Source organism: Oreochromis niloticus, linkage group LG6, assembly GCF_001858045.2.
Source record: "Oreochromis niloticus isolate F11D_XX linkage group LG6, O_niloticus_UMD_NMBU, whole genome shotgun sequence".
NCBI classification, from domain to species: Eukaryota; Metazoa; Chordata; class Actinopteri; order Cichliformes; family Cichlidae; genus Oreochromis; species Oreochromis niloticus.
In genome coordinates this window covers 16472013-16496754 of record NC_031971.2, presented here as the reverse complement: position 1 = coordinate 16496754, position 24742 = coordinate 16472013, and the positions used below count along the sequence as shown (strand labels likewise).

Below are 24742 nucleotides of genomic sequence, written 5' to 3'. Positions count from 1 at the left end.
TGATTCAGTGCATTTATGCTGTCCTTGGCATCAGAAGATCAGAGATGATGGAGTAAAATAAAGCAGTATGTAGTGTTGGCTGCTCTTGTTCATGTTGTAGTTCATCCTTAAGCTTTGCCCATGGTGGAGAGGGCAGAAGTTGAGTTATATAAAGGACGTGTTTGTAGTGGAGTGAAACCGAGTCTTAAGGAAAATTAAAACTGTCCACTGCAGCCATTGCCTGTGTTTCTCATTCATGCTTCCCTGATCTTTGTTGGGGTTTGTTTCCCACTTCTTCCTATTTGTGCTTATTCCTTTTCCTGTTTAAGTAAACTTTTTAACCAAGGAGCATATCACAAACAAGTGATAGTGTGCACAAAGGTGTATCTCTGTAGCCACTGCATTGATTGAGATCCTATAATCCTTCCCTCTGTGTAGCTGAACAGCTACGCAAGTGGACACCACAGTACTATAAATCCAGCTTTGCACATAAAAGTTGCAGTGCTTATATAAATATTGTTGGCTTAAAAAAAAAATCATCATCTTTGTGATTGATGATGGATTATATCTTGTTCTTGGTTGGTTGGAGTGGAATTTGTGCATGGCTTCTTGATGGTCCAAGAATTTAAGTATCACCAGCTGAAGGCATTGCAGTGGAAACTTGACTGTGTGATTCTTATTGCACAAGAAAAAAAGAGACGGCAAAAAAACTGTGTACGTTGTTTGTGAGGGAGTTACAAGCGTACGTGCTTCAGGTTATCTTTGAGTGAAGGGTGTAGAGGGTGTTTTTGTTCCAGTCAACTCTAATGGAATGTCTTTTTGTGGAGTGAGGATCAAAAGGTTCAGAGTTATAATGCATGAACCAACACATGTGTCACTGATGCTCAGTGACCGCTATCCCTGCAGAATTGGAAATTGCTGCATTTCTTGTGACATTTTCTTCATAATTCTGTGAAAATAATTACTGCGAGATATCAGCTTGTTGTTATCCCTGCACCTCACATTCCCAGGTTTATTTGGAATGATGCCACATGTTCCATAGAGCCAAACCCAGAGCTCCAGAGAACAGTGTTTGAGGGAAAAGTGAAATGCAGGGACAGGTGTTTGTGAAAAATGAAGAGATAATACCTGGTGAGAGATCAGAAGCCCCCTACTTTGCTTTGGAAGAATGATGGTAGTATAAAAAAGACAAAGAGATTCATGGAAAAAATGTGTTTTAAGCTGACACAATGTGCATGGTGATTTGTACAATTTGACAGAGTCACTATAACAATCAAGGAGCTTTAAAGTACAGGTGCAGCATCTATAACTACGAGAATCATCCCTTATATAGATGGAAAAACATAGCAGCTGCATTCAGCTACACACGTGGTATCATTCTAGTCAATGTACTTGAACATCTTTATATCTAGGTGCAGTAGAGAACCTTAAAAGCTTCAGAATTGGCTTTACACCTAACAATATGCACAAAAATGCAGTTTGTACATTCTTTAAATGAGGTTGTTTATATAGTGTGTTAGTTTTTGAGCCGTGCCAAGAATATCTTACCTACTGCAGCTTTGGCAGCAGTTTTAACATGATCACTGCTCACGAGTCCCAGTTTGGCACTTTGTCTTCTTTTAATCAAGCTATCTCCATGGACCGGCTCTTACAGTGAAAGGCTCGCTGATGCAGTGTTTGTTTCTTATGGCTCTGGTGCCAGCTCTGCTGTCTGCCTGCTGCTGAAGGAGCTAGTCATTAGCAAGGAGCTAATATTTCAGCCCATTTACCACTGTGTACCTTGGTGGTCCCTCTTTGGCTCCGGATCTAGGCCTTGGAATCACAGCTTTTGACCCACTCCTTATGGTGAGTTTTTTGGGGGGATGTGGGTCACTGCATCTCTAAATCTAACGTATGGATCCAAAATTTCCAAAGGTGAGGTGGAGAATTTCTCTTCCCAGGAAGAAACTTTTTGACATTCTTTGGCAAAGGGCACTCACTGTGTCTCCAAGTAAAGAGTGCTGCATCCACTCCCATATAACTCTTGTTTTTATTTGACTTCAATGGTCTGACATTTAGTAGTACTCATAAATTTTTGCAGAGGAACCCTGCCTTTTCGGGTGGAGACTTATTTGTCAACCTTCACAATATTTCACTTTATATTCAGATTGATAGACCTCCTGTGGCTTATCATGTGGGTCTCTGTTTTTCCTCATTGGTACTTTGAGTACATACCTTGGCAAAGAGTCATCTTTTTACATGTGTATGGAGCCTGTGTTGGGACTGCACTGGTCCAGTGCAGTGTGAACCGAACTAGTAGATCCAGTATACCAGTTTATGTTTTTCTTGTCCTGTTAAATAAACTACACCTATCCAGAAAACTGCCACTATAGTCCAAACAAATATTTATATGTATATATTTTTTTCTCATTTTCTTTCTCATTGCTACTGTTTTGAGAGGGAATACCTGAGGAATATGAGTGCAATGTCAGTGCTTTTGTGGTAACTGCAGACCTTTTTAAAGCTATTATTGGTAGTAAAAGAAAGACTGTTATATACTTGCATAAGGACCACTTTAAAAAATGTTCTTTAGACCTAAGAATTCTGCTCGTTCCTTAGTCAAGAAGAAATACAGGGAGAGAGTAAAACATTAAAAAAAGCCAACCTGACTTTCCTTGCCTGGGGAATGAAATGCTATAGCTGATTATTACAGCTAACTATGACGGGAGGACCACCAAGGTAGTGACAACTGATGTAGCTGCCTCCAGGGTTAGACAAAGGTTTACATATTACACAAGCAATTTAGATGTTTTCTAAACATGTTGCCAAGACAGTGGGAGTTGGCAGCTCCTTCCTTGTTTAGGTTGTCTTTTTTTCCTTTTTTACTCTACTCTAGCCCTCACCCCCCATCCAAGCCTCGTATTTTGCATGGATTTTGTGTAAATCAGTGAAGAGTGAGGGGATGGGGAGCGAAAAGCAGGGACTGAAGCACTCTGCACTTTTGTGCTCTCTATGAACTGTGAGTGAGCTAATAAATTCTTTCAGCCACTCAGCATAGCATTCACAGATATCCCCCAAAGATTACACACACAAATCACCGCACAATGGAGGCCACCGGGAGGGTCTGGGCGTCACTGGGGCCCCCGACCCTGGGGACAGGCGCACATAAACAGGCTGCAGAGAAGACCTGGCAAAGTCTATGATTTGTAGAGGAGATGCTACTAAACCCTGAGTCAAATGCTTCCTAATGGTTGGTAAAAGTATGTGTTTTAAAGGTGTGTAGTGAAATAGCAGCAAGAGTGAGAGAAAAGCAAAGAAGTGAAAGGGAAGGTGAATGTCAAATTAAAAAAAAAAAAAAAGGGACAGTGGTAGAACTAAAACAGGCAGGGGGTTATGGATGTATAGAGACTGTGTGTTGGGGATGATGAAGATGACCAAGGGGGGTGATTCCAACCCCACACAGCCAAGCACAAGCCAAGCAGGGACATAATTAACTCCTGGATCTTTTGTGTTTATCATCTGACTGCAGGGCGGAGATGAAAGGGGCCTGCTAAGCTTGGCATTCCACCCCAATTATAAGAAGAATGGCAAGCTCTACGTCTCCTACACCACCAACCAAGAGCGCTGGGCCATCGGACCACACGACCACATTCTCCGTGTGGTTGAATACACCGTTTCAAGGTAATGGGAGAAGTTGTGCGCCAAACCACTGCCTGAAATGACACCATAAAGGGTACATAAAAGGTCGAGGTTAATAAAGACTGGATATGCAAACCCCCTTCAGTTAATCAAACTTATTTTAAGACACCTTTAGCACATGAATGCAAGACAGTTTTCATTTTAGTCAACTGTGATTTGTAGTACTGTACCTATGAAGTGTGGTGAACATTCCCATTTCCCATTGTTTTAAATTTTATTTAAATTCTAAACACTATAAAAAGGACAAACTTTTCTCATATGGAAGTTTCTGATTACTGAATCGCGGATTTTTTGATTATACCACCAATAAATCCAACCTGCTAACCTCAATTTCTGCAAGAAACCATGGTAACAAAACCTTCAAAGGCACACTAAGGATTCTTCTAGACATGCAAAGAAATCAAAACAGATAATTTTTGTCTTTTGAGGATTTAGAAAGTAGGTCAAATTGCCAAGAAAAAAAACTTTCAGTGAAAAGTGTTTTGCTAAAGATGTGCAACACTCTCATTATCATAACAGTGTTTTGCCTTTTCCTGTGTCTGTACCTTACACTCCCTTCACAATGACCTGTGATTAAGAAAACAATCTTTTCTCACGAACATGTTTAAGTGTTACATTTAAATTTTCATAATCACAGTTGTATGTTTGACTTAATGATCTAATCTTAATTATAATCTTGGCATGCAGTCTTGGTAACTGCAGCATATAGTCCTTAATTTGAGGGTCCAATAGAGAAATGGTAGTTAAAGCACTTAATGGTAGCTTAAAAGACTTTTTTTTTTTTTACTTTAGGAAGGTGCTTTTTAAAAATTGCACGACTACCCAAAATAACACATCTTGCCATATTAGTTGCTGATACTGTGAAATTAAATTCTCATTTTGCACTTCACTTGAAATTGTGCAACATTTTGCAGCCTGTCTTTACATCTCCACCCACTGTCTTTGGCGATACATTAGATTAAGACTAAATGTCTGCAGAAAACAAAGTATTTAAAGTAATTTAATGTTGGATTTTGTTCGGCGTGTCATGTCAGCATATCTTATCCATGCCTTGGTGTCATTGTACACATTAACAGAGTCATTATTTGAAGCAAACAGACAATCCAAACAGACAATCCATGATGATAGTGCATGTTATACATGCACTATCACCATGAGCTTTTCACATGTGAAAACATGAATGCTGAATTGAATGGCCTTTAACCTGCCAGCTCCCCATTAACAGTCTGTGTGATATAAAGTTGCACCAAATTAGTGAAGAAAAAAGCAGATAAAAGTTCAGAAAATTCATTTACAAAAAGCATGATCTTTTATTGTATATTTTAAAACACTATATGACCATATGTCTGTGGCTTTTACATCAGTCAGAATGACGTTTTAGGCCAGCTGTCCACTTTAAGATATCATACCTGAGTATATGCTTGTCATTATTGTAGAAGCGGAGTAGTGGTTAATACATTCACCTTACAAGGTTCCAAGCCCCAATAAATGAGAGCGTTATGTCAGAAAGGGCATCTGGTGTAAAGTCTGTGCATTATTAAAAGTCCCCTTATATATAAGACAGCGTAAAAGCATCAAGGTATAGAAATGTTGTGGGTACTCCTTATAAATGCAGTTTAGCAAACATATTTTTTGCATTTGCAATTTTTTATGATTTCTTCAGGAAGAACCCAAACCAGGTAGACACAAGGACAGTCCGAGTACTAATGGAAGTGGCGGAGCTACATAGGAAGCACCTTGGGGGGCAACTTCTCTTCAGTCCTGATGGTCTGTTGCACATCATCCTGGGAGATGGCATGATCACTTTGGATGATATGGAAGAAATGGATGGACTGAGGTAAGATCAAAAGTCCAAGGGTCATTTTATTGATGTTTATGTACTGCTTTGTGCTCCATGTTTCAATCGTGACCTACCTTGTACAATTTTGAATGTGTGTTCTTGTTTTTGCTTGCAGTGATTTCACGGGGTCTGTGCTAAGGGTTGATGTAGACACAGATAATTGTGCCTCTCCATATTCCATACCACGGAGCAATCCCTACTTCAACAGCACCAACCAGCCACCTGAAATCTTTGCACATGGATTACATGATCCAGGCAGGTAAGTGAAACACTGCACTCTTTAAGGATTCTTGCTATGACTGATTTGCAATTTTCTGTTGTATCATAAAATGTTCATGTAGAAATTCTGCTCATACTATAGGGTATTTTCATTACTGCTCTTGTAGAAAATATGAACTTAGCACAAACAGTAAGACAGTTTGTGTTGGGTCGATTGTTTCTTTGTTGTAACAATGCTTCCCGGCAATAAATCTTATACAGTTGGAAAGCCTGTTTATTTCCTCTTATATGGTGACACATTTATAAGTAAAATCCATTTACAGGTTGAACAACAGAGTTTAATATATGATCTGCACCCATGAAAACTTCTTCCTTTTGAATTTCTTCTTTTTAAAACAGTGTTTTTCCTTCCCACTGTTCCCAAGAGCTTGATCAAGAGGTCTCATTTGATTGTTGGGATTTTCTCTATATTATTGTAGGGGCTCTATCTTAGTATAAAGTATGTCAGTATAAAGTATGTTGAGGTGACTGCTGTTGTCATGTGATGCTATATAGAACTATACATAGCCACAACAGCTGGTCACCAGCTTGGTCACACACTCGTGTGTGATGGCATCAATCTGGACTCACTGCTAAATGTAACGTTCCTCCACATGTTCAGGTTCCTGTGCACTTGTTGCTGATGCCAGCAGTGGAATGCAGTCATGGCAGCCCTGTGAGACCGGAGACTGGCTGTGTGCTGTCTGTTCAGGATTGTCTCGGTAGAAAGCTGTTGGCCGTGTCATCTTGCAAACCTTGACTGTAGTTTTGTAGAAGACTGCCTATGATTCATAAGTGCTGAGGGTGAGGAAACAACCTGATGGGGACGCCTACTTTGCAACCTGTCTCTGGCATTGCCCAATTTATGGAACTTCAGTTTGGAGGTGGCAGTAGGCCTCACTCCAAATAATGCAGCAGCTTGGTTTTGCTTAACATCAGCTGGAAGTAGCCCTATGGGACAGCCCTATTCAGATCAGTCAAACATGGCCTGGGGCATACACCAACTGACCGGTGTACCACAGTCCGTGCTCATCCCAAGGTGCTGCTAAACACTAGCCAATCAGGCACCTGATTGTCAGCAACTAGGCTACTAGAAGTTTGAAACAAGACTCAATAGCAGAATAAGCTGTTCGGCACATGCTCAACTCTGGTGCTCAACTCAGAACAAATGTAGCACCATTTAATGGGAAATAAACAAGCTTTCCAACGGTATACAAGTTCTTACCAAGATGCATTGTTACAATAAAGAAATAATCAACTACACGCAAATTTCCTTTTTGTGCTTGTGTTTAGTTTCAGAAAACTTGTATTGCCACCTTTTATTTGTTTGGTGTTCGGATATTACTTCTAGTTATGTTATATTAATTCCTGGCACGCTGTGCTCTGTAGGTGTGCAGTGGATCGACTTCAGTCAGACAATGGGAGTCTTGTAATCCTCTGTACAGATGCCAGTGGCAGAAACACAACAGCAGGAAGAATACTGGAAATTACTAAGGGGGGCGATTATGGTGAGTTACAATTTCCATGAGAATTTCCAAAAATGTTCACAATATTTACCTTTTTCGCATGTTTGGAATGGGTTTTAATATAGCCAGTTGTGTACAGTCTTTGCTGGAGTTTTGTTTGATTGCATTACATCTTGAGAAAGAAGTGAAAATACATTAACATCCTGGATAACCTTTCATATTTATTCTCGTGAAAGTGACATGTGTTTTTATGAATGTCTTTCATTTTGTAAGAACAGTGTTTTGGCAACAGATTCAGAAACACACCAGGTTGAGTGCAGAAACAGTGAAGGTTAAATGTAAAAATGATGTGATCCAGAAATATTCCCCACTTGTGGTGTGTAGATTTGCCAGTGGAATGTAAGATGGTGTCCACAAGTAAGATTTAAAGCTGTCAACAATAATAACTGTCTAGATGATGGTTTAGCACTGTTGAAAACACAGCTGAGAGGAATCTAGCTCTTCTCACATTGAGAAAATAATCAATAACAGCAGCACTTTACACTGCTTATCCTTCCTTTTTCCACAAAAAGCAAATTACAGCTCTTTGTTCCAAAATACATGAGGCAGGTTATCCTTGCACTAAGTTAATCCTTAACTTTGATCTCTCACTCCGTTTGAAAATGTCACTTCTTGCCACAGACCACCTCTCTCTTGGCCTGATGCCCGATTTAGCCAGTTACCCAAACTCCAAAGTGATTACGGTTGGGAAATGAGCACACCCCGTCTCGGATCATAAATTTTTAAGGGCGGCAAACCTCCATTCATATTTTTCCTTGCCAAGAAACCGTAATCCAGTAAATGTGCCACATTGCCTCACCATCACGCTTTTGAATAAAAGATCAATACATTCTTTTCCAGTTTTGATAAAACACGTCCGATTTAAATCTAGAATTCCCTGTTTCCTCTTTTTTTGTGTCTCATATAAACAACACAGCAATTATGTCTGATGAACGTGGTCTATGTTTTTGATTCCAAAACAAACAAAACAACACCAGTGCATGAATCAAGAAAAGCAGTTAAGTAGATTACAATCCCTGCAACATCAGTGAGACGGAAGAGATTGTCTCTGGGATAAAACATGCATGCAGACAGTTTGTGATGGTGTTACAGATGAATGGCAGTAGGTCTATGAGTCTATTGGAAGTGCCTAAATAAGACCTACGTCTCCTTGTCCCACTAGAAAATGAGCCCTCTGCCTATGACCTGCATTCCAGTGGAGGAGCACCACCTGTGGGGGGTTTCATCTACAGGGGCTGTCAGTCTAGGAGACTTTATGGCAGTTATGTCTTTGGAGATAAAAATGGGTAAGTACGGTAAAGAAATGACTGATTCATATATTTAAACAGACGATTTAAGTAGCTATATGTTTTTAAGAATTAACTGTTTACATGATGACAAAAATCTATATTTTGAGGGCATTCTAACATCTTTATCCTCCCAGAGTTGATTTATGACTTAGTAAGATCAACATGACTTTTCTTCTAATATTAAAAACTATTTCCTTGCATTAGCATGTGCCAGTGTAAACACCAAGTTCATCCACATGGGAGGAAAACAAGCTCTATGTTTTCCTCCCATGTCACCACCACAGCGCGGACCATTGAGTGTCAGTGGAGATTACACATTGTTCTCTGTGCTGTTCACACTTTTCTCTGGTTTCTCTGGTTTTCTCTGTTTTGCTGATGTCAAACACTGACAGTTGAGTAAACAAAGGGGGTAAAGTGTGTCCCCTCCCCAATCCGTCCAATTATCGCAAGCTGGCACCATGTTTAAAACAATGTGTGGTCGGTTAATTCTGTGCCTTATTACAATTTGGGAGCATTTTGTTGTGGCAAAGTGAAGGCTCCGGCATGATGTTTGTTTTGAAACTAAAGGCTGACTTCTTAAATAACGCCATGTGGGACATGGTGTAGAAAAAGAAGATGGGTCATGAACCATGCTGTACCATGCTACTACAGTTTATTTCTTTTGCTTTCTCCCCTGTGCACAAATGTAGTACTAAACCTTTTAGAGTATCATCCAGTCTGCAGTCACTTACCATGAGTATTTTTACTTTTCACTTTAGTAACCTTCGCATCCTTCAGAAGTCTACATCTTCCACATCAGCAAGTGGTGAAGAGTGGCAGGAAAAAGCTCTGTGCCTGGGCTCAACTGACTCCTGTGGCACTATGCTTGTTGGACACATCTTGGGTTTTGGAGAGGATGAACTGGGTTAGTATGGCAATTAATAAAAAAGCTAAAAATGTAATTGCTTCTGCGATCTTTTATCTTTGTTTCTTTTCTCCTCTTGCGCTGATCTTTCTTTAGATTTACACCTGACCTGTGTTATGACATATTTTCTGATGCAAGGGTTTTAATCCATGACTCCTTGAAGGCTTGTTGACTCTGTGTGTGTCTGTGTCTACAGCTTATACATACATAACACACATAACCACAGCATAAAACACCACTGAAAATCTGAAAACAGGCAGCATGGTGGCGTGATGGTTAGCTCTGTTGCCTTACAACTCCACTGTTCGGCCGAGGCCTTTCTGTGTGGCGTGTGCATGTGTTAGCCCTGCATCAGACTGGTGATCTGTCAAGGGTGTACCCTGCCTCTCGCCCTATGCTAGCTGAGATAGGCCCCCCACAACCCTGATAAAGATACGAATGGATGGATGGATGGATGATAAAGCCAACAGGCCTCTCATTAGGTAGTCCAAACATCTTAGTTAGTTGTCATTTCCGTAGGATAGTCATAATCTTCCAAAACCTCCTTAATGTACTGTGCCACCATCACATGTGTTAAGTGTTTCTCTGGGCAAGTGAAGGATTAAGTTAATATATGCCGAGTAACCTGAAATGAACTGACACAAGACAGTTTTATAAGTTGGATCCCCACCACACACTCGAAGAATTGTAAACCATCAGCTCTGATGTTTCTGATTAAAATGAACACATGATGTAAATTGTTCGCCCGGCCATCAGAAATTTTTGATCACAGTTGTTGCCAGGTCTTGGAGTTATTATTTGACGAGATATTTAAAGATTTCTGTATTCGATCAGGATTTGCAAGTGGTGCAAGAATTGCAGCGGGGGCCAGGCCTATGTCCCAAAAAAGAGGCCCCACAGACACATGTTTACAATTTGTCCCCCTATGGAATTTTCTTGCAGGCTTGTTCCTCATTAAATCATCTGCCTGGTTCCCAGTCATGAGTATCCAATTGTCTCATTAAACTCTTTTTTAAAATCCATTGGCAAGTGCAGCAATGCAGAAGCCTGTGATACACTCATTTTCCTAACCCCCTCATGTCCTCCCCTTTCATTTTCTTGTGTTTCCTTGTCTTGTCTCCTCTTTAGTTTGGCACTAGGATCTGCTGAATAGTTGTTCGGACATTGGAAGTATTTCATGCAGATGATGCTGATGGGATTCCCACTTAACTGTTCTTCTTTTGCAGGTGAAGTCTACATACTGGCAAGTAGTAAAAGCATGGTGCAGTCACACAGCGGGAAACTCTACAAGCTGGTGGACCCGAAAAGGTAAAAGCAGGAAGTCCCTTGGTAATTTGTGCTGGTATGTAGTTAGTTGTTCGGTGATTAAGTGATTCCTTCTTAGTGGGGAGGACATTCAGCTATTCATTAAAAAATCCTGCATTACGTCCACAAGAGGGCAAACCAAGACAATGAGAGACAAAACTACTGGTAAATCGCTCTCTCTGGAGTTGAGTTGAGTTATAAACTCTGTGCATTCATTCCCCCAAGGTTGTAATTGAGTTATTCGCTCAAGTTAGTCTAAACAACATAAAATTTTCAGTAGCCTAAAGTGTTGATTGTGATTCCTGTCAACAACAACACAGAATTTTTCCAGTATATTCAAGCTGGACAGCCGTTCCCAAGTATTGGAGAATTTGGGATTTTTTTAGACAGCAATTATAATTGTTACCTTAGCATGTTATTAGCCAATTCTTACCATTAACTGTTTTAGGCATATTAACGCAGCTTTAAAAAGTTAAGGAGGTTAAAAAATAAAAACAAAATACAAGCAAATAATTCAGCAGTGTTGAGTTGTTTAACCGATATCATGAATTTATAATCACAGCTGAAGTTTGGAAAAATAATTCAGGAGGATGGTATCTGAAGGGTGAAGCAGCAAGAGTTGTATGTACTAAGGTTGTCACGATACTTGATTTTCAAGCTTGACACTTATACCCAGGAAAATATTCTAAATACTAGATACCATTTTCGATATCACAGTGAAAAAAATTACACTTCCTCTTAGAACAATAAAACTAATAACATCAATGATGACGGCATTTTTAGGTTGCCAGACATAAAGAAAATACAGTAAAGTAAACATTTAAGATTGGCTGAGGTAGCACTGCGCTTCTCGTGACTTGGCACCATATTTTTATTTTTGAACAAAAATAAAAGAAACACAATACTTTCTAGATACAAATATTTGTGATATTGTGGTAAATGAACTCATTGTATTAGGATTACAGACAGGCAGGATGTTTGCTCAAACAGGTTATCATTTTTTTTATATTAGCCATAGCTGTTAGCCTCTTCCTTAACGATAATAGACAGCTAGTGTGGCTATAAGGTAACTGCTAATAGTTAGACGGATAATGCTTGTAGACAACAGCTAGGTTCTGTGCAGTTATCTATGATAACTGTGTGTGTGTGTCTATGTGTCTGCTGATATCAATACTATTGCTAAAGATGATCTAATCAGTATTAATTTTGTATTGTCAGTTAGTTTCTTGGTATTGATATACATTTTTTTTTTTTTTTTTTTTACAATCCTCGTACCCACCCACCTCTGCTGTTCTTACTTGCTGCACACCAAGTGTTAATGCAGGTTAATACTTCACTGTTAGCAGAGTCATAGCCACTTTTTGGAAATCATCCTGTGCAGCAGGGACAGAGAAATTATCAGTAGTTCTTGCTTTTTCAACAATATAAAATCAGTTTCACAATCGCGTGGCAGGTGTTTATTTTTTGTTTTTCCTTTTGGATCATGTTATCAAATTTAGGATATCCGTTAACACCCCTAATCAGGACTGCCTATTACAGATGGAAGAACTACAGTAAACCACCAGCTTTATTTTCATGCTGTGATTGTTTTGTTGTGAAATTTAGATGAGCCTAACAGCATATTATGAGATCTTAGTTACTCACAGATCGTCACATTGAATAGCAGTGACATCCTCACTGCTTACACACATTGCTGCAAGTAGAATTGTTTATGCACATTACAGCTCCCCAGAATGGATGCTGAGTGATTACTGGAGAAAAAGAATAGCATTTCAAATTGTTTGCTTAGAAAAACACTGCTAGCAGCACTGATTCTATGGCTTTGTTCACCTTTTGTCTGCTGGTTAGAGGCCAAATATGCGACAGTGATATTTTGGTAAGTGTGAGGGAAAAGACAAAGACACCTGTTGTCAAGCGGCGACATTTCAACATATTAACCACTAGTAGGGTGATATGGACAAACTCTGTATAGCCAAAATATCCATGTAAATACACTATCCATTCATTTTCTTCCACTTATTGAATTCAGGGTCACAGAGGGATTAGAGTCTATCTTGGCTGTCATAGGGGAAGAGGTGAGGTACACTTTGGGCAGGTCGCCAGTCTATTGTAGGACTAACACAGAGAGACAGACAGCCATTCACACCTACATCCAGTTTAGAATCACTAATTAACCTAACATGCATATCTTTGGACCGTGGGAGGAAGCTCAAACACGCAGGCACAGAAAGAACTCCACTCAGGAAGGCCCCAGCTGGCTGGTGGATTCGAACCCTCCAGCACACACACGTCTACTTCCCTTTGGGAGGTGAAATCCATTTCTTTTCCAGTTTGATGCTTAATTAGCTGTGGAGGGAACATGTGCACAAGTGCAGCTTCATCATTTATATGTCAGTACATGTCACCATGTCATAATCCTTACCATATGCATCGCAGTATTAGAAATCATTCTGATAGTGATAGATCTATAAACTCTGCTTGGAGAGCCAAGTAAATGTGAAAAACATTTGTCACTCAAGATGAGGAAATATGAAAACGGAATGAATTCAACCCACAAAAATACAAGAGGGATGTATAAAAAGTTCGATCCGAAATATTTGCAGTACAGAAATCACTTCAAACATAAGAAGACTTTGTAATTCAAACCAACTGCATATAAAGTCTCAAGCCAAACCCACTCAGTGATTGTGCTTTATCTTTTTAATCAGTGCTTTTGCAGGGAGATGAGAGCATAAGATCCTGTAGGCCTACCGGTTCAAGTCAATGAGTGGCTTGTGATTAAGAGAAGTAAATAAAGTAGCATAAGCATACTGAGGAGAAAGAACACAATAGAAACATATTCACATCTTATTATTCCTGGGTGACGGCAGTGCCACCCAGGCATTAGCACAGTTAATTACAGCACAGATGTTTCAAAGGGGGCCCTGATGGCTTGCTTCATATTTATGTTTTCTGGCATGGCTGCTGGACGCGTTTCTCCCAGAGAACAGTTCTTTCCACCATCAACTGGACTTGTTTAGTCTGTGTGGACCCTGTGGTGTTAGAGTCCTGACTCCTAATACACTCTGGCTTCGTTATTAGGATTTTGTTACAGGGAGGATGGAGAGAGGGGGCAAAGGGGGGAAAATGAATAGGGTAGCTAACGTGTCTGACCCCAGCACGTTATCAAGTCTGGTGGTCCTCCCTTCTTTTCTCTTCCCTACTGCAGGGACATCTGGACTCTGAAGCCCATTCAGACAGAGGTTTGTTTTAGAGTGTGGTGGTTTTTGTGGTCCGGTATAGCATCTCACGCTGTGTTTTAATCAACTTTGTGTTTGGGAACATAGAGTGGGGAAAAGAGGAACCGTTAGGGGGAGCGGTAAAGGCTTACAAGGAAACATCAACCATAAAATCCCTCAGCAGTGTTTGTGTAAACACGTCCTGGCCAAATGACTTCATTTTTAGGTATTTGTTTGTCAGTTGGAGTACCCCTCCAATAATAAATAGGCCACCATGCATTTTGAAACACGCCGAATGGGTGTGGTGTGACTGAGGTTGTACGCGAGAGAAAGCAAGAATGTAGAAAGGCGCGCCTTGTTTTTGGTGTTGCAGTGGGATAGAAATATGCATTAATATTTATCATTAATATCTTTACTGACAGTATCTCAGTGTGGTGACTGTAAGATGTGGTTGTGGTTTAACGATCAATGAGAGGACCTTGGAGTTTAGAGGATAAGAATAGGTATCTGTGTAAGTATGTTTAATGTTTCACCTTTCCACAGCAAAGTGATTAAATGTAATTTCCACCCTTTGTTGCTTGTCTTTAACATACATCAGTAACCCTGGTTCTGGAGTCCTGAGTGTGCCTTGAACTGCACATACTGCAGGTATTCAGGGCCTGTGTTTTGCTTCTTTTCTGTCCCACTGAGTCTGCATTTAATAACAATTATTTGTACAGTGAAAGCATTATATTTGTGCCAGGAACAAACCTGTTTTATGTCCTTTTACATGTTCTGAGGGTCATACAGTAAAGTTACATGTTTATCACATCATAATTCAGAATCCCCAGGTTGCACCCCCACCTTGCTGCTATGGTCAGTCCTTGGCAGGAGCTTAATTAACATATAGAGCCAGATCTCCTGCTGCTTTCTGGTACAAAATGCAATTTGCCATTCTTCGTGTTGGAGCTCGTCACAGGGAAAGCAGTATTGAGAAGGACTTTTCACACGTTCGGGTTTTGTCAGCTGCAAGCTAGACTGATTGAATTACAGTGAGCAGAAACCTTAAAAAGACACAGTGAACTTCAAATAGGGCCCTGGGACCTCCTTTATGAACTGCATTAGACATGGAAGTCACAAATCACTAGATGTGCTGAGGAAGGAGACCACGGGTGCTCCTTCGTGGATATATTTATCTGTATGTGTGCTTTTCTGTGTGTTGTGCGCATAGATGTAAACCATGTGGGTGGTGGGTACACACGCACATGCGAGCTTGTGTGCGTGTGTGGTACGCCAGCTCCCAGCACGCTACAGGAAAAAAAAAAAGTCTTTTCTTTATTTTCCTATCCCTCCTAAATCTTCCTACATCTCCGCTGTGGTCCTCCCCTTGACAAAGCTGCTTGCTAGTCCCACTGAATAGCCCTGGCTCCTACAATACACAGTAAATTTCTTACACAATTAAAACAAGGAAAGAAGCTACAAAAGGAGCCCCCAAACAATGGAGTTGGATGACAAAACAGCAAAAGAGACCACACTGGGCCGTTTGATTAGGCCATTGTTAGAGTGCACAGTGTACACCACTCCATAGCCCTTTTCTCACATACACCTCGTGTCAATCAAACAGACCCTGTGAGCTAACAAGCTAAACACAGATACACACTGACAAACATAATAATCAGACAAGTCAGGAACAAGTTTGAGGCAGAGCATTCGCACTCCTTCGACATGGAAGACGTGAAGGATGGTCACTGTTAATGTTTAGCTGACGTAAGGGAAGAAGAGAGGGCACAAAGAACCTGATCCTGCATTCATCTGCTCTGTTCTGTGTCTTATCTTTGCAGCTGTGCTTGCATGCTTTGTCACTTTTCGCTCTGTTTTATGTTCAGTTATGGCATGATCAGTGTCTCATGCCACTCTCTGACTTTAGTTGTTCTCTTTCTGTCGCTCCACTTGTAACTCATGTGGAAGCACTATCGCCTTCTCCCACTCCCTCACTCTCACACATACGCCACCCCTCCCAAAGTTGATAAATTCCCACAGTGGCTGTTGACCCAGCTGCCTTTGTCAAGTGGTGCTACCAGCAGGTGCTGTTTTCACAGCCACCCTGGCAGTCGTACAGGCTGTTTAGTAGCGCTGCTGACCCCTGCCTGCTATTAACAGTGTTAGCTACAGACCAGCCTCCCCAATTCTCTAGGGACTCTTACTCTTTCTCCCTCTCCTTCTCTTTCTGTTTTCTCCCCTCTTTTGCTCTTTTTTTAACTACATGCAGCCTGCAGCAACAAAAGCCAGCAGAGATGGAGTCTGGAGTTGGGTGCTGATGGGAGCATGGGAATCAACCCCCACTGACACTCCATCCTCAAAATTTAAAGCAACTTTAACACATACACACAGGCAGTGTGTCTGTCAGAACACCTGCAGCACACTTTTGAAATCAGCATTTAAGATTTTCTTTATTTAACATATATTTGTGAAATTCTTCAAATATATAATTAGTATGCACAAAATCAAGTGTATTTTTCCCCCAATTGTTAGTGTTTTTTGTAATAAAACTGCATCTTTCATTTAAATCTGTACAGCAAGTAAAATGAAAATAATTTATACTGAAGTACCGACTGCTGGAACAGGTGATCAGCACCTCACCAAAGCAGAATAGAATGAGCATCTAATGGTGCTTCCACACCAAACACAAAGTAAACACTTTGAGCAGCTTCATTACTCACAGAATCTGCTCAGTGGGACTACTACATGCAAATCCAGGTTAGCATTTACACCACATTACCAAAACCTGTCAGAGCGACTCTTATGACACCTCTGACACTCGGGAAAAGCTTATTGATGCCATTTGCGGGCAGCCTTCACTCTTAGAGCCAGGTAAACCAGGACAGAGTACAATCTTAAGACTCTGATGATAAGTTCTGAGATGTTATTGTAACGTAAAACGTGACTACCATAGGAACAGCTACCCAGATGGAGGTAATATGTATTCTAAAAATAGCTGATTTCAGCTTTAATATACAAATTGCTGGTTGTATGTCTTCAATCTAGTTTTGGCTTCTCCTGCTGATTGACCATTTGCTCCCCTGCCATGATTGATGAGGCCCGTCCTAACATGGAGCGAGAATTACACACATACACTATCAGTGACCTAAATGCTCACGCCCCTCATACCAGCACCGGTCCACAAGAGTCCAGTTACCCTGCCTGTGTGTCAGATATATGTGCAAACGCCTTAATGTCCAACAGTGTTTTGTAGTTCAGTACAGCAGAAATGTTTACACATCTATTTTTCTTCCTCTCTCTCCTTTTCACAAATGTGCACACTAGCAAGTGTGTGTAGGTGTGTGTGTGTGTGTGTGTGTGTGTGTGTGGGCCGGTGGGTAATAGGCACCAACAGACGCTTCACATTTGAACTTGATTACGCACTCACTGTATTATTTCCAGATTTGTGGAGCGTGATATGAAATAATTCTGTTTCAGCCCATTTGCTGATGTGCGTGTCTGGATGTTTGTCTTAATATGGAATGATCACAATATGCTTCTCTGGTGTTCAAACTTGACACATATGGTGTGGAGATGTTTCTGTTTGTGTCTGTGTTCATTTTCCAAACCATGTTCATATCTGTGGGAGCCCTGCTTTAACCCCGTGTGTCGTTTCGTTCTTCGAATAAGAAGTCAAAACAAAAACAACCACACATGAAGCGGCTTATGTCCCAACTGTACACTTCAATATTAACTTGCTATTAATTGGCAACACGTAGAAAAAGAGCCCCCGTCACTTTAACGGCATGTCACTGGAAAAAGAAACATACACCTCCTTCAGAAGCAAATACATAAATTTTTAACTTGGCAGGTTAAAAGTTTACATCTTAAAGTCCCTCACTTCAAAAGTGCTTTCCCACTTAAGTTACATATCAACAAAACCTGATAGGCTCGAAAATCATCTGAGATCAGGGATGCAGCGTGCGATGGCAGATTTCTCTTGTTGTACCATTCAAAAATAGCTTTGCGGTAAATAAATAGCTACCACGATGCATCATAGTCAAGTGTTAGATGCTTAAATAGAACACATTTCCTACAGTCCCATCCTAAATCATGGTATAGTGTTACTGTGTAGCTCAGCCAGTATGAGTTGGATGAGTGTTTTGTTTTTGTTTAGTCTCAGCTTTTTGTTTAACAGGACATTTTTTAAAAGGTTGCGTGAAACTTTGTAGAAACTGTTGTGATCTGGCAACTAAATGTGTTTGTGGGCGAGGCTCAAACCTCTAAACAGACTTGTGTAAGCCCAATTAAACGACCCGTGGACACTGAACGACTGATTTCTGTTTTGGACAGAACAGCAGTTCATTCATTTGAGGCAGATGCTGATTAATAGGTAGAATTTAAACAACATATCGCACATCTCTTGACATGCAGTCATCCAAACAGTGATTTATACCAAAGCTACATGCCTTTAAACCACGTTTTCCCTTCATAAATCAACACAATGCTGATTACGTGTTATTATTATTATTAAGAGTTGAAATATGTTCTCCGGTTATTAACTTGATTATTTATTTGGTTATAATAAATTTTCACAATGTGCATCATATCCAAAAGTTGACATTGTCTTAATGAAACAGTCATACACAGATTTAGGTTATTGTCTGTTTTCGGTCGCTGTGGCTCAATCACCATATTGAGAGGCTTCTGTCTGCCGAATACTTATTTTGTCTTCTTCCGTTTTTTTTAACAACTGCTGCAGGCCTCACACCCCTAAGGAGTGCCAGCGTCAGGTGGAGCCACCGGAGCTGCTGATGACAGCTTGTTCCAGACACTGTAAGAACGGACGCTGTACTCCCACCGGCAAATGCTGCTGCAACCCCAGCTGGGAAGGACAATTCTGCCGAGTCGGTAAGAGTGCATCTGTCACCCTTAGCGTATAACATGGTCCAACATCCACGTGTTCTTTCACTCCACATGTGGAAATGATGTTTAGTAATATCTGCCATAATTTTCCTAATAAGAAATCAGAGTACGTCTGAATAAAACGAAGTTTAAAGTGTTTTCACTCTCTCACACCCTGTGACTGTAGCCAAATGTGAACCAGCCTGCCGCAATGGAGGAGTCTGCGTGGAGCCCAACAAGTGCCTGTGTAAGAGTGGCTACTCCGGCAACCAGTGTGAGAAGAGCGAGCGGGGTATGCCCAACGACCAGGAGAACGGCGGGATAGTGGACCACATCATCGACATGACCTCGTACCTCTTAGACCTGACCAAGTACGTCGTATAGTGGTGCGCGGAGGGGGCCGCTCCCCATCATCCATCCTCAAGTCTACACACATCTACCTTTCGCCCTCAAAAGACTCTTAAAGAGGTTTGCTAAATGTGGCCTCTTAATTTCCCCTCACATTCACACGGGCAAGCAATCACACACACACACACACACACACACACACACATACACACATGCAGGACCCCATCAGACTGCTTTTAAACCACATCACCATACCAAGCTTTTCCTCTCCTTACCTATAAGCTACTTGTTCCTGAGCACCAGGCCTGGCATCCAAGCCGTGTTCACATTTCAGAGAGCCCTGCAGACAGCTGATTGATGAGTTCCACTAAGACATTTCCTCTGCCGCTCTGAAAACGCCTTCACTGGCTCCACAGGAACAGGAACTCTGCCGGAGCGGACTGTTGAAACCCAGAGACTTTTATGCTTCCTTACGAAAAATGGAGTTTGAGGCATTTTAGTGGAGACAGTTGATTATTCAGGAGTTCATTAAGGATTCAGAATTGGGTGGCTCAAGATGCAGTTTGTGTTCACGGTCCGTTGAAAACCTAGCAAAGAAATAAATGCCTACGTACTCAGACTGTGAGCACGAGGCATGCGTCTCATAGACCCTGCAGTGCTTTTTGCTTTACTATTCCAAAAGCACTAACAAGAGGAAGGCTGTGTTGACTCATTTATGTTGTGTGGGTACATTGTCATAAACAGCAATTTACAGTATAAAGAACGTATCACTCATTTGCTATCAGTGTACAGAGAGGATCTACACACAGACGTAGGAATGAGCGAGTTGAGAACATTGTACTTTGTCAGCGCCAGTTTCATGCAATTTGAACGGAGTGTTCGACTCCCATGCACTGTATCGTTTTCCTTTCATTCACTTTTTTATTCAAAATGAATTTCAACATTTATTAAAAGCGCAATAAGAGTAGTTTCAGCTCCACACGTTCACACAGCACACTGTCACAGGTATGGATTAACAAACTCCTTTCATTGCGTCACACACTGAAGCAGAAAGCTGAAGTCAAAACTACAAAGGGAAGGGATGAAACGCGCTGATGTATATTTCCAATAGAGCTTACCTACTTAGCAATACAAGAAAAAATCTACAAAAAAATCTATAGCATTACTATTGTTATCATAGAGGAGGGTTTATTTTTTTAAGCGTAATAATATATGGGAGAATATGGTGTTTATAGAAAGCAATTTTACACTAAGCTCGTCAGTTCATGTCATTTCATGTTGTACTTATACATATGCAGCTTTTATAAAAGACACGCGAGGATGTTTTCTTTTTTCGCCCAGGGTACAAGTAATGCATGTCTGTGCCTGCAAAGAGTCATTCGGAGCAGTTGGTGAAGCCCATCTAAAACCCACCCACCCCCACCCCCACAGCAAGACCGTCAGAATTGTGTTTCTGTAGTAAGATGATCAAAGATCCCGTCAGGCCACCAAGTCAGTGTGGAAGGAGCTCAGAGGCAGGGCTGGCATTAACCTGAGGAAGAAAGCTCAAATTCTCTTGTGAGCATTTCCAGAGTAAGGGCAAGAAATTTTAAGGATGTGTTTGTTATTATAGATGCATATATAGATGCATTCTTTTAAACCGGAGACTCATCCTAATAAGAACATTTGATTTTTTTATTTTTCTTTTGCCACTTCACTTCCTGTAAAGCCAGTCTTCCCAGAACTGACAGCTGTTGTTTTAACCATTTTTAAGGCAAATATTTATCCTTGTATTTTATCCACAGCTTTTATTTTGAAAATCTAGTTTCAATAACTTGATTTTCAATTGAAGTTTAGTGGCCATAAATGATGTGCTTGTTGTTCGTCTCCTGCTTTCCTTGTGTTTGCTGAAATAAAACAACTGTACCTGGTCTTAAAACATCAAAAAGGAATTCATGCTGTAAAATGGAAAATTATAATTTTTTAGCACTTAATGTGAAAGTTGCATTGTAGCTGCTGAGACGGCGTGGTGTGAATAGAATAACCATTTTCATTATTTAAGTAGTTACACAAATAAAATAATTATTTAAATTCTCTATGTTGTTTTTACCATTGTACTGTATGTGACAATTTTGTATTCCTGTATTGTAAATAAAAGTAGGGATAACTTGGTTTCTCTTCAGAAATATCAATATGTCTATTAAAATGTATAGCATGTCTGAAATATTTGGCTCTCTTGTTTAAGATGTTTAAAAAATTATCTATTTTTAAAATTGTTTTCTCATATAAATTTTCTAATCAGTTGATAATGTAAACCATTTCATAAATTTTTTTTAACAGTTAAAATTCAGCAACTTGGAGCAACATAACTATTAATGTAACTATTAGGAGTGAAAACATTTAATGAATGACTTATGAAGGAGTGGTACATCCATTAAAGGGTTCCCTATTCAATCAGAGCTTAGTGAAAAAGGAGCAACCTTCACGGATGAAAAATGAAGCCAATGCAGCGATAACGGAGACTACACCTCTGTAGGTGCCACTTCAGGCTGGGTCCTAAAGGGAGTCAGTCCCCACAGACTCCCATGTTAAACTCAAGCTCAACTTAAAGTATTGAAAAGTGTACAAAGTAGTACTGGCCTGTGTGGATAGTGTGTTCCACATAACAAGTCTTGAGTGTGATGATTTATATTTAAACTCATCCAGCTGGATAACTGAGTTAAGGGCAGGGTGTTTTTGATTGACAGGTGTCCTTATACAGGTAAGTTAAGGTGATTAGCATCTGCTAGGCCTCATCCACTACTTTGAGTCTTTAAATTGAACCATTTCACTGTGTGAATTCACTTAGCACTAATTAGCCAATGTAAAATGCCAGAAATCAGTGGTAGATAGATACACCCATCTTTTACACTGTGTGTGGTACCAAGTATTACATACTAACTGTTAAAGTAAAATAACATAACAATCCCATTAATTATCCACATCCATTCACCACAGTCATTTGGGTGACTTCAGCTGATGGAGGAATCCAAACACTGTGTTGATTCAAGCTGGACTCAGACAGTGACCATAATGACGAAGTCCCTCAGCGAGTAATTTGGTAGCACTCCAACAGGAAGCAGTTCAATAATCAGACCGCAAAATCATCCTTTCACAGTAGCATGTGATTACATCGCTTTTCAATCACACCTAGGGCAATCCCTCCATGTTTCTTCATGCAGCTCAGCTTAACGTCCCTGTACACTGGGAAAGTCCTGTTCCCACTACTTTTCTCCTGCATCTCCACTGTGTCAAAATAAAAAATATAGAGACATAATGAGTTCCATTTGAAGTAGGAAGTTAAAATTTCCATTTCTCAGACTAAACTTTTTTCAACTGGAACGCTCAAGTCCGATTTCCAGCTCAAAAAGTCGAAGCAGTCCCACCAACCCTCAGTTAGCAATCCAAGATGGCGGTTACAAACATAAAAACACATGCTCTACCTCGCTAACAAGCAAAACAAATCCTGTTTTTCTTGGTTTTCTGACTCTATTACTGGAACATTCCCATCTAGAGAGTGATGTCAAATCCAATATCCGACTTCTGAGGTAAATAGAACACGGCATCATTGTGGGTAAAAGCACGGAGGAGCATAGAGCTTAGCTAAACTGCTCCTTTTCAAAGCGCTGTATCCTAGCACATAATAGCAAATAGTATGACCTCAGTTTAGTAATTTGGGACAAACATTTCAAGCAGTAACTCGCAGCACGAATACCACACTGAAAGTCTGATGCTATGGGGTGCATGACCCCATGGGTGTCGAATGTTGCACTCCTGACCTGAGGCATGGACTGTTAGCATAGCCGCTGTGGGATCTTCCACTGAGAACTGCTTTTTTGACTCTGAGTTGAAGCCAAAGACCCAGCTCCCATCACCAGTAAAGATCATTGACATGAATGTCAGGTCATTTCACAGAGAGTGATGATTGAGCCACAAGTGCAAGAACCACAGAGCAATCTAAAAATAGCAGGAGCACTGGAAGCTATCCAGATGTGCAAGAGGACACGACCTTGAAAGGGGAAAAAGCCCAAATTAAAACCAGGATTTTTGGGGGGGGTTTGGCTCGAGGCATTGAACTTTATAATTGTATTTCCTTTCATGTCACTTTTTCCTGTAATTTGCACCAAATTTTATGCTAAATTGCTGAACGCTTCTTGGAACTTATTGGAAAGTTAACATATTTCCTGTCTCGCCTTCAGCATGTTTCCTGTCTGTGTCTATTTCCTCAGTATAGTTACTAAATGCAGGCCTTTCATAAAATGAAGCGTTAGCGAAGATTTTGGATAAATCTGTCAAAACGGGATGGTAATCAAAGAAAAAAAAGCACGTCCTTTGGCATATTGTGAGTTTCTGGTAACTCAGCTGCAACATTTCCACTGTCGGTTTTTCCTCCGGCCAGGTAAGAAGAGTAAAGAAGAGGATGCTGAGAAAATATTTTAAGTTAAACCGGAGACAGCGCGCCTACAAACCGCAGATTTTCCCTTCATTCTCGCTTCAAATGGAAAAGCTGCCTTCAGAGCTGTCAGTGAGGAGCGAGCCCAGTGATGGCTGCGATGTCGTCATGCAGCGTCATGCCATCGCTCAAAGTTCAGGCTGGGAAAATTCCTCATCTGAAGTGGAAATTCTCCACTCTGTTTTTCGGAAGTACACAAACAGGTCCGAGCATGGAGGCACACACGCAAGAGCCACTGCTGATGGCAATATTAATTTTCTTCTCAAAATACCAATGAGGCTTTTGTGTTGTGTAATGATAAGTGAGCGGAGACCACCCACCTCACTCTGGTCTCACTCACTCACACACACACACCAAAGTGCACGCACTGCCATATTTAGAGTAATGCGATACTAAGTTGTCTATGCAATGTTCAGATCCAATCAAAATTGCATAAAGTGGAACTGTCCAATAGTGCTGCGAGGTCCAACATATATTTTAGTTTATACACTATCAGTGGCATGAATCATTTCTTTTCATTTGGAATAGTTTTCTTTTTCCTTCCCAACGGGCCCTTGTCTGGCTATCTTTCCCAAACAGTGTAACCCAGTACTTTGAATAAACATGAGGAGCCTGTATACCAAATATTTGCAGGACTGAGATGGCTGGAAGTGCATGCTATAATACTGTATACATGACTGCAAGAGTCAGCGCAAGCAATACTTATAGGGTAACAGAAGGAGACCCACGGAGCAGCAGAACAATAGCCCCGTGATTAAAACGAGACACGTCATTCCTTTTCTCCTCAGCCAGAACAAAGCAAATAATTCGTTACGCTCTATCTACTTGTGTTTCTATTTTGTAGTAAGTCGCCAGTTACTCTCAGGACCGCAAATGATAATTAATACCTCTATAAATAATTAATAGATGCGCACAAGGAGTAAATTAGACTTACTGTGCAAGACATTAACAGATGAGACTGATTAAACTGTTGTACTAATAAATCTACTGTGACAGTCCCTGTTCAGGCTGCCAGTGTGTGTGTGTGTCTCGGGTGTATCTGTATGTGTTGCTATTAAGGTGC

At 40.6% G+C, this 24742-nt stretch overlaps 1 protein-coding gene and 1 long non-coding RNA gene across 4 annotated transcripts in view; one reads left to right on the top strand and one right to left on the bottom strand.

Annotated features, from left to right (window-relative positions):
* Positions 1 to 21153, top strand: part of hhip (hedgehog interacting protein) — a 36508-nt gene extending 15355 nt beyond the window's left edge. For all 3 annotated transcript variants that reach the window (XM_003449669.4, XM_005469870.3, XM_025908001.1), the window contains exons 5-13: positions 3488 to 3639; positions 5321 to 5494; positions 5613 to 5756; positions 7145 to 7263; positions 8444 to 8567; positions 9329 to 9474; positions 10701 to 10782; positions 18718 to 18866; positions 19048 to 21153. In XM_003449669.4, coding sequence (XP_003449717.1) covers positions 3488 to 3639; positions 5321 to 5494; positions 5613 to 5756; positions 7145 to 7263; positions 8444 to 8567; positions 9329 to 9474; positions 10701 to 10782; positions 18718 to 18866; positions 19048 to 19244 — 1287 coding nt within the window. In that variant the 3' untranslated portion in view covers positions 19245 to 21153. The remainder of the gene's footprint in view (positions 1 to 3487; positions 3640 to 5320; positions 5495 to 5612; positions 5757 to 7144; positions 7264 to 8443; positions 8568 to 9328; positions 9475 to 10700; positions 10783 to 18717; positions 18867 to 19047) is intronic.
* Positions 20808 to 23090, bottom strand: LOC112847118 (uncharacterized). The gene is made up of 2 exons (XR_003220479.1): positions 23006 to 23090; positions 20808 to 22472 (listed from the first exon to the last, which is right to left on the bottom strand). It is a non-coding gene; the product is annotated as an uncharacterized LOC112847118 (long non-coding RNA).
* Positions 23091 to 24742: the final 1652 nt, after the last annotated feature.